This window comes from Pelophylax lessonae, assembly GCF_965119305.1.
Source record: "Pelophylax lessonae genome assembly, chromosome: 2".
NCBI lineage: Eukaryota > Metazoa > Chordata > Amphibia > Anura > Ranidae > Pelophylax > Pelophylax lessonae.
The window spans coordinates 377435719-377447875 of record NC_138769.1 but is presented as its reverse complement, the minus strand read 5'-3'; the positions used below and the strand labels follow the sequence as shown (position 1 = coordinate 377447875).

General features: G+C 51.4%; 1 protein-coding gene across 1 annotated transcript in view; it reads right to left on the bottom strand.

The window, feature by feature from the left end:
- The window catches only part of BRIP1 (BRCA1 interacting DNA helicase 1), a gene marked incomplete at its 5' end in the record, with an annotated part of 552808 nt that overhangs the window by 268097 nt on the left and 272554 nt on the right, over positions 1 to 12157 (bottom strand). The window contains one exon of the mRNA XM_082245708.1: positions 11256 to 11396. Coding sequence (XP_082101834.1) covers positions 11256 to 11396 — 141 coding nt within the window. The remainder of the gene's footprint in view (positions 1 to 11255; positions 11397 to 12157) is intronic.

The window sequence follows — 12157 nt, the reverse complement described above, 5'->3', positions numbered from 1 at the left end:
ACCCTCTCTCTCTGCCTGCTATAGGTACTCAGTTTTGTTACCAGCAGTGTCAGAAGAATTAAGACCGTCAATGAACATCAGAAAAACTGATTTTTTACGGTAAGTCAAAAATCCCATTTTGTCTTTCGTTCATTGACGGACACAGCTCCTGATCTTCATAACCATTGGGACGTCCCAAAGCAGTATTAAACATGAGGGGTGGGAACAGCAAAAAAATTCCCAAGGCAAAACAGTAGCCAACCAGGCAACAGGAGCTCAACCAAAACAACTGGATTCCACCTGAAAAAAAAAAAAAAACAATACACCCTCAAAAAGGATCAGGTTCCTCTCAACAGCAGCCTGCAAAACCTTGCGGCCAATCCACAGATGCCAACACAGCACTTTATAGAACTTTGTGAAAGTGTGCACTGATGACCAGGTGGCCGCAATGCAAACCTGCGTCACTGACGCCTGATGACGGAAGGTCCAGGTGCCCGAGTAGAGTGCGCCTTGACAGGGAAAGGAGGAACCTGACCCCTGTTGGAATAGACCTGAATAACCGTCTGTCTGATCTATCTGGAAATGGTCGCAGAGGAAGTGGACAACCCTTTCCGAGGCCCATCCACGAGCACAAATAGTGAGTCTGACTGCCTAAAAGACTCCGTAGCTGCCAGGTACACCCTAATTGCTCAGACCACATCCAAGGCATGTAAGGCAAGATCCTTCTGATGTTTTGGCCTAGGACACAGGGAAGGCAACACAAGGTCTTCATTCAAATTAAAATCAGAGACAACCTTTGGGAGGAGCGACAGACAAGGACGAATAACCACCCTATTTCTGTAAATCACCAAGTAAGGTGAACCACAGGATAACATCGCCAGTTCCGACACCATGCAAGCAGAGGTGATAGCCACCAAAAAAGCCACCTTCTGAGACAGCATAAGCAAGAAATCTCCTGAAGGTTCTCAAAGAGAGGATTCTGGAGGACCAAAAGCACCGAATTGAATTCCAAAAGCGGCAACGGAGACCGCACTAGAGGAACCAAATGTCAGACACCCTGAAGAAAGGTACAAACCAGGGAGTGTGTGGCCAAGGGTCGTTGGAAGAAGACCGCCAAAGCCGACAGCTGGCCCTTGATGGTATTCAAGGCCAATGTCTGTTCAACCCCTGAGATCAAGATCCCAGCCGCCAAGAAGGAGCAAGGATGAACCTCAAGAGACTCACACCATGCAATCTATATCTTCCACGTATGAAGGTAGATCTTCCTAGAAGAAGATTTCCTAGCTTTTAACAGCGTTGGAATCTCCGTCTCCGATAAACCTCTATCCATCAGCACCTGGCATTTAACAGTCAAGTCGTCAAAGCCAGCGACTGTAAAGCAGGATGGAAAACTGGTCCTTGGGCCAGCAGATCCTCCCTAAGAGGAAGCTTCCAAGGAAAGTCGGCGACCAGCCGCACCAGATCGGCATACCAAGCCCAGTGAGGCCAGTCCGGAGCCACTAAGATGACCGCAATCCCTTCTGCCTCGCTTCTCTGAAGAGGAGGGAAGGCGTAAATCAGTCAATACTGACCCTACGGGGCCACAAGCGCGTCTGTGGCGCCCACCAGAGGATCCCGTGAATGAGCCACAAACCTCTGCACCTTTCTGTAAACCTCCGGATGAAAGGACCACTCCTCTTGCTCCAACGCCTGCCGACTGAGGTAATCTGCCTACCAGTTTTGTACCCCAGGAATGTGTACGACGGAGAGAAATGGAACTAACCTTTCTGCGCACCTTAGAATGCCGGCTACCTCCACAGCGGCCAGGACCCTTTTTGTGCCCCCTTGGCGATTGACATAAGCCAATGCCGTGGCATTGTCCGATTGAATGCGCACTGGACATCCCTGAAGATGATCCGTCCCATGGTCCAGGCACAGTCTGATCACTCGGAGTCCCAAGACATTGATCGGTAGTCTGGACTCTCCCAGTGTCCAGATCCCCTGCGCAGAATTTTTGCCGAGGACGCCTCCCCAAAGGGACAGGCTGGCATCCGTGGTGACCACTGTCCATTACAAGGGGAGGAAGGATTTGCCCAGTCGAAGCGTCAGTCAACGAAGCCACCATATCAGGGACTCCTTCGTTCCCTGGCTGAGCCAGATCTGATCGTCCAGAGACTGCGGAGTCTTGTCCCATTTGGCAAGAATCTCCCTATGCAGGGACCTTGTATGTAACTGAGCAACTGGAACCGCCTCAAAGTTAGACACCATCAGGCCCAGAACCCGCATGCAAGTTCGGAGGGATGACCATCTGCTGGGCAGCAGGAGACCAAATGCAGCCTGCAATTTCTGGAGTTTGTCCAGAGGAAGGATCACTCTGGCTAAGGCTGAGTTCAGAGTAAGACCCAGATAGTCCAGCTTTGTGGACGGAACCAGAGCAGACTTCTTAAAATTCAGAATCCAGCAAAACTCCCTCAGAGTTCGTAGGGTGAAATTCAGGATTTTCACCAGAGCAGTAGGAGACTCTGCTCGCAGAAGAAGGTCATCCAAGTAGCCCAGTACCATGATCCTCCGTTGGCGTAACAATGCTAGCACCGGGGCTAACACTTTTGTGAAGACCCGAGGAGCGGAGGCGGGACCAAAGGGTAACGCCACAAACTGATAATGCTCCTCTCCCACAGCAAAGCAGAGGAAGCACTGGTAACCGGCACATATTGGAATGTGAAGGAAAGCATCCTTGGTATTGATAGACCCAAGAAAATCCCCCTGATGCAGGGATGCCACCACCGTGGACTCGATCCTGAACTTCTGCACCCGCACAAAGCAGTTAAGTGCCTTGAGGTTCAGGATTGGAAGCACCTTGCCTTCCTTCCTGGGAACTGTAAACAGGTTTGAGTAAAAACCATGAAAATGTTCCGAAGTCGGAACCAGGACCAAAAAACCTTGAAGCAACAGGTCTTCTTGTATCAGGGAAGTCCAGGGGTTTCGGAAACCAGCGAAGATGTCCTCCTAGCCCCGATACGGGTGAGGGCGCACCTTCATGCCTGGAGAAGCCAGACCAGGTTCATTTGGATCCTCCAGAGGAGGCCCTGAAAGGCTTCGAGCCCTTGTCAGTCGACCCTGAGGGACGAAAAAACTTCTTATGAGCCGAGAAGGAGGGCCCACGTCTACGACGAGGTTCCTTGCCCTCTGCAGAAAAAAAGTATCCTTTCCCCACGTGAGACCTTTAATAATGTCATCCTGAGCAATCCCCTTGAAAGGGGAGATCAGTCAAGGCCTTTTTAGAATTTTGATCCGCAGACCAGCATTTGAGCCAAAAGATACGCCAAAGGACCACTGCCAAAACAGAGAGCCGAGCCATTAGGGGAGCCGCATCCAACAAGGCATCACAGATAGGCTGCAGCCCCTTGACCAGCTGGTCCGCCAGCTCAGCAAAGGCAGGGGGAGCTGTTCTCCCTCCATGTCACGGCTTAAAAGCTTAGCCCACTCTGTCAGAGTTTGCTACACCAGGGCAATGGTGAATACTGGCCTCAGTGCCAAACCAGCCAGAGTGTACATATTGCGGGCAACAGCCACAGCCTTCCTGTCACCTGGATCCTTAAAGGCCAGGGACTCTTCAACTGGAATCATGGTTGCCTTGTTCAATCTGGAAACCAGAGGGTCAAGCACCGGTGCAACAGTCCACTTCTTAACCACTTCCTTGCCGTTGGATGTCATATGACATCCAGGGATTTAAGTGGGGATATCTGAATGATGCCTGCAGCCACAGGCATCATTCAGATATCATTTTTTTCACCCGGCGATTCCCTTCACCATAAGAACAATTATAGCAACTGTTCAGCCGCTTGATTTTTCTTACAGGAGGCATCAGCCCCTCCCGCCGCCCTCTGCTGCTTCTACCAGCTCGCCCCTGTGATCGGAGAGCCGGAGAAAGAATCGGCCGCTGGCGGAATATAGATGACCAGATGGTCCCCGGCAATCTCTTTGACTCTCGGAGGCCTGGGCGCGATGTGATGACGTCACGCCCGGCCTGGCAGTTGTCAATACTGCTGGAAAGCCAAGATTTTTTTTTTTCATTTCAGTCTTTCCAGCCTGTAGGAGAGATCTGAGGTCTTACTTGACCCCAGATCTCTCCATAAAGAACAAGCACCATTCCTATTACAAGGGATTACACTCCTTGTAATAGAAATAAAAGGAATAAAAAAAAAAAAAACAAATTGAAGGGAAAGTGTAAATAACAAAATACAAATTAAATAAACAATAAAAAAAATAAATAATTTAAAGTGCCCCTGTCCCCGCACGAAGAAGCGAACGCATGCGTACACCGCGGCCACATATGTAAACAGCTCTTTTTGCTAGCCCGTCGCCAAAGAGCCATCTCCACCTGGGACACAAAGGACTCCAGGACCGCCGTCAGTGCATTGATGGATAGTTGAGACCCGGAGGGCCCCGCAGCCTCAGAGAGGGGATCAGGTGGGGAGATGTGCTCCAAAAGACTCCATGAGTCACCAGAGGGACCCCACACAAAGTGTAAAACACTGCAAAGGGAAAACCCCCACCGCGCTGGCAGCAGCACCCCAGGTCACCAGGCACAAAGCACCAAGCAATCCTCAGCAGAGAGGGAGAGAACCCCACCTGTCTCACCACCCAGCAGAAACAGGCACCTGCACTCCACGTACCGCGATCAGGAAGTGAAAAGTTCAAGGAGTCAGCACCAGGGGATGAGGAGGTGCTCCCACCACCAAAATCCCCGCTCACAGGGCTCCACTGTCATGGCCGCCGCTATTTTCAACGTCAATACACCGCAAAATGGCCGCTGGACTACACAAACATGGCCGCCATGCATAGAAACACATAGGCTATAGCAAAATGGCGGCCCCACACGGACCAGACCACCCACAAAGCCCCAGCATAAGTGGAGGGAGGGTAGGATGGGGGACAGATGAAAGGGGGGTGCCTGACGGGAAGAAGGGGAACCCGGAGGGTCCCACCATCCCAAGGAGGGGCCCACGTCCGCCCCAAAACCCTCCAGGTAGGCACCGCTCCAGACAGAACCACTAGCCATCGAAATGGGGAATAAATAAACAAACAGAGCGCCTCTAAGTGCAGTATGTTTTATTCCAGGAAGCACACAATAATATACAGACTCACATGAGATAAAAAGATAATAGGCTCAATTTGGTGCCGTTGGTCTGTGGAGATGGTAATAGGGTCCAGCGTCCGGAGATAGGATGGTGACTGGAGCCAGTTAAATGGAGCCGGAAGACAGAGAAGCCGGCTGTGAGTCTTCCGGGTTCGGCTGATTTCCGTGTACCAGGCTGGAACGCAGCGTATGCCACGTGTCGTCACCAGGATCAGGGGAATGACACGATGCGTTTCAGAGCATGCACCAAGTTCACAACGGGCATGCGCGCTCTTTTTTCATCTTTAATCTTGCAATCTTTTGCTTATATGCTGGTTATAACTGACCCTACTGTAGCAGCCCAGAGCGCCAGCTCCTTGTTCTATTTTATCTAAATGGGGGGCTGTCGGCCAGGAGGAATGCTGCAACTCGGTCTGAGACCCGGTTGTATGCGACCTCACGCGGTGTTTAACTCGCAGGCCAGCCCCCGTCCGGTAGGGCTATGTCACAGCGGAGCTAGATTATCCAGCCTGTTGCCCAGTCGGACAGTTGTTGGTAGATCTCACAGGAAAAAAAACACGAGAAAAAATTTCTATCCAAAAAGAAAAAAAAATTGCCAGGGCCAGAGATCCTAGCAAGGAACTAGGTAAAAAAAAAACGGAATTTTTGTAAAATCTTACCTGTAATATTCCTTTCTCCGAGTCCTCCGACAGTCACCGCCGCCTCTAAGTCATCACTGTTGGGTATTGACTTCCGCTCCGCAGGAGTAGCTAGGCATAAAGACTTAGTCAAAAGAACAAAGGCATTTGCATACAGTATACACACCCATGGGGGCTGTCCCATCTGGTCAATACCCCCCTGCAGTGACCACTCCCAACTCAGTTTGGTAGCATAGCAGTAGGTAATAAAAAACCCCAAAAGAGGGGCGGGGCGGCGACTGTCGGAGGACTCCGAGAAAGGAATTTTACAGGTAAGATTTTACAAAAATTCAGTTTTCTCTTACGTCCTCCGACAGTCGCCGCCGCCTCTAAGTCATCACTGTTGGGATGTCCCAAAGCAGTATAGACATGAGGGGTGGGAGACGCAACCGTAGAAAAGGCAACGCAGTACCCACATCAGAGAAAGGAACCTTACATGCACAGTAAGAGAACCTGCTGGGCAACAGAAAACAGTGCTCAACAGGAGCAACAGCCCAGGAAAGCAAATACCAACAGCCAGGGACCCATAAAAAAACAAAGGTCCTTCATGGCACTGCCGCACGGAGAACCTTGCGGCCAAAGGAGGCATCAGCTGATGCCAGAACATCTACTTTGTAGAATTTTGAAAAAAGTGTGCACCGACGACCAAGTCGCAGCCTTGCACACCTGGGCCACCGAGGCCCGATGCCAATAGGCCCAGGACGCACTCACAGATCTGGTAGAGTGCACCTTAACAGGAAAGGGTGGAACCCGTTCCTTCAAGGCATAAGCCTGTGCAATGGTCTGTCTGATCCATTTGGCAATAGTTGCTGCAGATGCAGCCATGCCCTTCCGAGGTCCCTCAGGAAGGACAAAGAGGGAATCCGTCTTCCGAAAGGATTCCGTAGACGACAGGTAGACCCTGATCGCCCTGACAACATCCAAGGAATGCAGAGCAACCTCCTTAGGATGCTTAGGCTTCGTACAAATTGAAGGCAGGACAATGTCCTCATTAAGGTGGAACTCAGAGACCACCTTGGGAAGGAAGGAGGGATGTGGACGCAAAACCACCTTATCCTTGTGAATCACCAAGTACGGAGAACGGCAAGATAACGCTGCCAGTTCCGAGACCCTGCGAGCCGAAGTGATCGCCACCAAAAAGGCAACCCTTTTTAGACAGCAGAGGCAACGATATCTCCCTTATGTTTTCAAAGGGAGCACGCTGTAACACGGACAGAACCAAGTTCAAGTCCCATGGAGGTAAGGGCTCCTTCCTGGGAGGAGCCAAATGTCGCACACCTTGAATGAAGGTGCGAAACAGGGAATGAGACGCCATAGGGCGTTGGAAAAGAATAGCCAGTGCGGACACTTGGCCTTTTATCGCGGCCAGCGCCAGGCGCTGGTCTACCCCAGACTGGAGGAAGGCCAACACTCTCGACACCGAGTACGAGCGAGGGGAGAACCCCCTGGACTCACACCAGGCGAAATAGGCCTTCCAAGTACGGTAATATATTTTACCAGGGGAAGTTTTCCTAGCCTTGACAAGGGTAGGGATGACCTCAGGGGAGAGACCCCTGTCCTTCAGGACCTGGGACTCAACAACCAGGCCTTTAAAGCCAGCGACTGTAAAGCAGGATGGAAGATCGGACCCTGAGATAGGAGATCTTCCCGCATTGGCAGCCGCCACGGAGGCGCCACTGCCAGGTGAACAACATCGGCGTACTAGGACCGGCGTGGCCAGTCCGGCGCCACCAGAATCACCAGGTGCGGTTCCGAGGCTAACCTGCGGAGGAACCTGGATAGCAACCGAATCGGAGGACAGGCATACATCAGACGATACCGATTCCAAGGGCCACCAACGCATCCGAGGCGTCCGCCAGAGGATTGCGCGTTCTTGCCACGATCCTTTCCACCTTGTGGTACAGCCGAGATGAGAACAGATCCACGTCCGGGGATCCCCACTTCGCACACAGCATTCGGAAGACCTCCGGGTGTAGGGACCATTCCCCCTGGTCCAGGGTCTGGCGGCTCAGATAGACGGCCTGCCAATTCTACACACCCGGAATGTGAACTGCCGAGATTGCCGGGACATGAGTCTCGGCCCAAGACAGAATGTCGGCCACCTCCCGGGCCGCCCTGGCACTCCTGGTGCCCCCTTGGTGGTTGACGTAAGCCACCGCGGTAGCATTGTCCGTCTGTACCCGAACAGGACGGCCCCGAAGTCGGTCCGACCACTGGAAGAGACAGATTTTTTTCGCTCGCAATTCCAGCACACTTATCGGGAGGGAGGACTCCGCCTCCGACCAAGTGCCCTGGGCAGACAGTTTGCCCAGGACTCCACCCCCGACCAACAGGCTGGCATCCATGGCAAGCACCGTCCACAACAACGGACGGAAGGACTTGCCCTCCGCCACCGTCGGGGACTGGAGCCACCACAGAAGAGCCAATCTGTTCTGACGACTCAAGGAGACACTCAGATCCAGGGACTGAGGCAGTCTGTCCCACCTGGCCAGGATCTCCGCCTGGAGAGCCCGCGTGTGAAACTTAGCAAAGGGTATTGCCTTGAAGACCGAAACCAGCAACCCCAGGCCCCGCATACAGGGCCTGAGTGACGAGTACGGGATGTCCCTGAGGGACCAGAGCTCGTCCTGCAAGGTCCGGAGCTTGTCCTCCGACAAGAACACCTTTGCTTAAGCAGAGTCCAGAATCATTCCCAAATAGGGAAGCCGAACCGACGGAGACAACGTCAATTTCTGAACTCCTGTAGCGGCTGCAAACCGCGCAAACGTCCCCCCACCCCTGAAAACGGGTGAGGGCGCCCCTTCAGGCAGAGGCGGACTGACCCGCCGAGTCGGTAATGCCTGACTTCTGCTTGCCCGTCCAGGGCTTCTTCTGGCTGCCCTGGGCCCTGAAGGGCTTGCACTTGGATTGGCTCCGAAAGGACCCCTGAGTGGGTCGAGACGCAGAACCCCGCTTGCCACGAAAGGACTTGTTCCTCGGGTTCTGGTGTAGCAAGGTGCTCTTGCCCCCCGTGACGCCTCTCACCAGGGTATCCAACGCCTCGCCAAAAGGCGAGAACCAGCACAGGGAAAATAAGCAACTGTTTTCCGCGAGGATTGGTCAGCCGACCAGCTCTTCAGCCATATCAGTCACCGGTTAAGTACCGAGACACCAGAGAGGCGTGCTACCAAAGGAGCCTCATGTCAGGCTGCATCACACAGATACATGATTCCTTGGTGGAACAGCAACAGACACGAGGTTGCTCCTAAGCACCTTAGTCCAATCAGCCACCACCTGAGCCACCAAAACGGACGCGGACATGGGTCTGGGCAACGAGCCCGCCACCGTATAGGTATCGGCGGGCCAGAGACTCCAACCGCCGGTCCGTGGGATCCCGAAAAACCGGGGTATCCTCAGAAGGAACCAAGGTAGCCTTGTTTAACATAGTGTGAACTACCCGTGGAGGCACACACCATCGTGATTCCGTAGCCGGTGCAAAGCAGCACATTCAGCCACCCATAATGGACACCAAGGTCGCCACTACAGCGGCAAAATCAGGTATCAGAGGGACCACAGGAGAACAGGGGTCCCCCACCAGAGCTGGGGGAATATGCTGTCCTGAGAATCCATTGCACAAGTTGAAAAAACAACAGTGCAATAAATATGGTACTGCCCCTTTAAGACCGCTGCGGAGTGCGCAGCCCACCGCTACAGCGACAAAGACCCCCAAACAGGAGAACAACTGAGCCAGCAATGACAATACAGAAGTAATTGAGAGAGATAATCTGCAGAGCCCTGCAGAGTGTTACCACCGATGTCCTAGGCTGAACTATAAGCTGCATGGCTGCCCCATAGGATTGAATGGTAGGCTCCGGCAAGATGGCCGCCGAACATGAGGTCGGAACGATCGTTCTGTGACCGCAAAATGGAGGCGGATGGCGCCAAAACAGCATGTAGTATCGCCCATAGTGAAGCCAAACATGCCTGCCCATACCTAAGATGGCGGACCGCGCGGTTTTACCCCGCCGTGGCCGCCACACACACAGTCTGCACCCCCAACAAGCACCGAAGTGACACAGGGAAGGGGACCCCCAAAAACATACAGCACCGCAGCGAATGCACAAGCGATCCCCGCAGGGACCGCATCAGGGAGTCACACAGGCACAGACATGGGGAACACACAGCAACACAGCACTGCCACCCCAGACAGAGGCCCCACACAAAAGTACTTACCTGTACCAGATGGCGTGGGGAGCCTTTAAGAACGGAAAGCCGCTGTCCTCATCTGACAGGGAGTGCCGTTAGCCAGGGAGATGACACTGCAGCATCGCAGATGTGTCCAGTCAGGTAGCCACCTCACGACTGCATCCCTGCTGCGAGCAGGGATGGGTCGTTCATAATGCCAGGACGAACCACGGCTGAACGCTCGATGGCGGGCTGGGGGTCCATCTGACCCTCTGCCCTGGAGAACCAGGGCGGTCAGTCCGAATCCCAGCACCGCATGATTCATCTTCTTCCGAAGAGTCGACTAAAAACTAAAAGCTGACAAAATAAACAGCTAGTAAAGTAAAAAAAACCTGACATTTTCAAAGAAAATCAAAGAAAAGATAAGTTAGGCTGAGACTGTAGCCCCAGCACAGGGAATCCTAACTACTCCTGACGCTAGGCAGAATGAAACTGAGTTGGGAGTGGTCACTGGAGGGGGGTATTGACCAGATGGGACAGCCCCCATGGGTGTGTATATGCAAATGCCTTTGTTCTTTTGACTAAGTCTTTATGCCTAGCTACTCCTGCGGAGCGGAAGTCAATACCCAACAGTGATGACTTAGAGGCGGTGGCGACTGTCGGAGGACATGAGAGAAAAAAACTTAGTACCTCTAGCAGACAGAGGGAGCATACTCCCAGGGACTCCCCATAGACATAGCCAGATTATATTTCTGCCTAGTCCTACTCCTGCAGGTTATGAAGATGAGGAGCTGTGTCCATCAATGAACGGAAGACAAAGAGTGTTTATGGCTGTTGGTACTTGCCATTTCTAGTAGTGGTGATAGCCTTTGTAAAATAAAATCATGACTTCCTTTAGCAACAAATACTATTCTTCCTTTCTTTTTATTCCACTGCATTATGGGATCATAAATAAAAGTATGAATAGTTGTTAAGGCTAACAAAAATTGTTCTTCCTATAGACCAATATAAATAAATCCCTATGCAGCCATATGAAAATGACCTGTTAGTTTCTTAGTTCTTCAATAATACAGCACACATTTCTGAATAAGAACATTTCAATAGATACAGAAACTTCCAGAGTAAAAATAAACAAATCTCATGCTACCAAACAATTTTCCTAGTACAAGCTGTGGAGTCTTCTAAGCGCTAAGTTTGCATTAACACTTGTGTACCTTCCAGATAGCCTTCATTCTTACATGATATTAATGTGCAGCAATATGCTTGTGCACAGACTAAAGTACTGACAAAGGGAAAGTCTAAAGAAAGTAGCTCACCTGGGATTTATGAATAACATGATTTGCTTCCAGTTGGATAGAAAACTTCACACCTAGTTCAGAGGAAAATGATCCCATTGGAGATAAGGTGCCTGATGTCAGGACAATTGTGCGAACATTGCCACTTAGGTCGGAAAAAGCCTACAATAACAAAAGGGCAGAGAAAAGGCTTTTTATTTTATTACATGCAACACTTACCGCTGCAGACAAAAACATATGCATGCTACTGGCTTGTAGATGTCGTTTACTGCAAGGCAGAATAAGTATATGCAGCAAGGCAGGAAATAAACTACAGAACAGTTCATAGCAACAGTATTAAAATTGTGTTTACTATTAATTTCTACTGCAAATAAATATTATAAATCATTTGGATTACCAGAGTTGCACTACAGGATATTTATAAAAATACTACAAATTAAACAGCTATAAAACCAAGTTAAGCATATAATAACTAACATACCGTATATACTCGAGTATAAGCCGACCCGAGTATAAGCCGAGGCCCCTACTTTTACCACAAAAAGATGGGGAAAAATCATTGACTCGAGTATAAGCCTAGGGTGAGAATGCAGGGCGGCGGGCATGGTACAGGAGAATGCAGGGTGACTGGCATGGTACAGGAGAATGCAGGGTGACTGGCATGGTGCAGGAGAATGCAGGGTACTGGCATGGTGCAGGAGAATGCAGGGTACTGGCATGGTGCAGGAGAATGCAGGGTGACTGGCATGGTACAGGAGAATGCAGGGTACTGGCATGGTGCAGGAGAATGCAGGGTACTGGCATGGTGCAGGAGAATGCAGGGTACTGGCATGGTGCAGGAGAATGCAGGGTACTGGCATGGTGCAGGAGAATGCAGGGTACTGGCATGGTGCAGGAGAATGCAGGGTACTGGCATGGTGCAG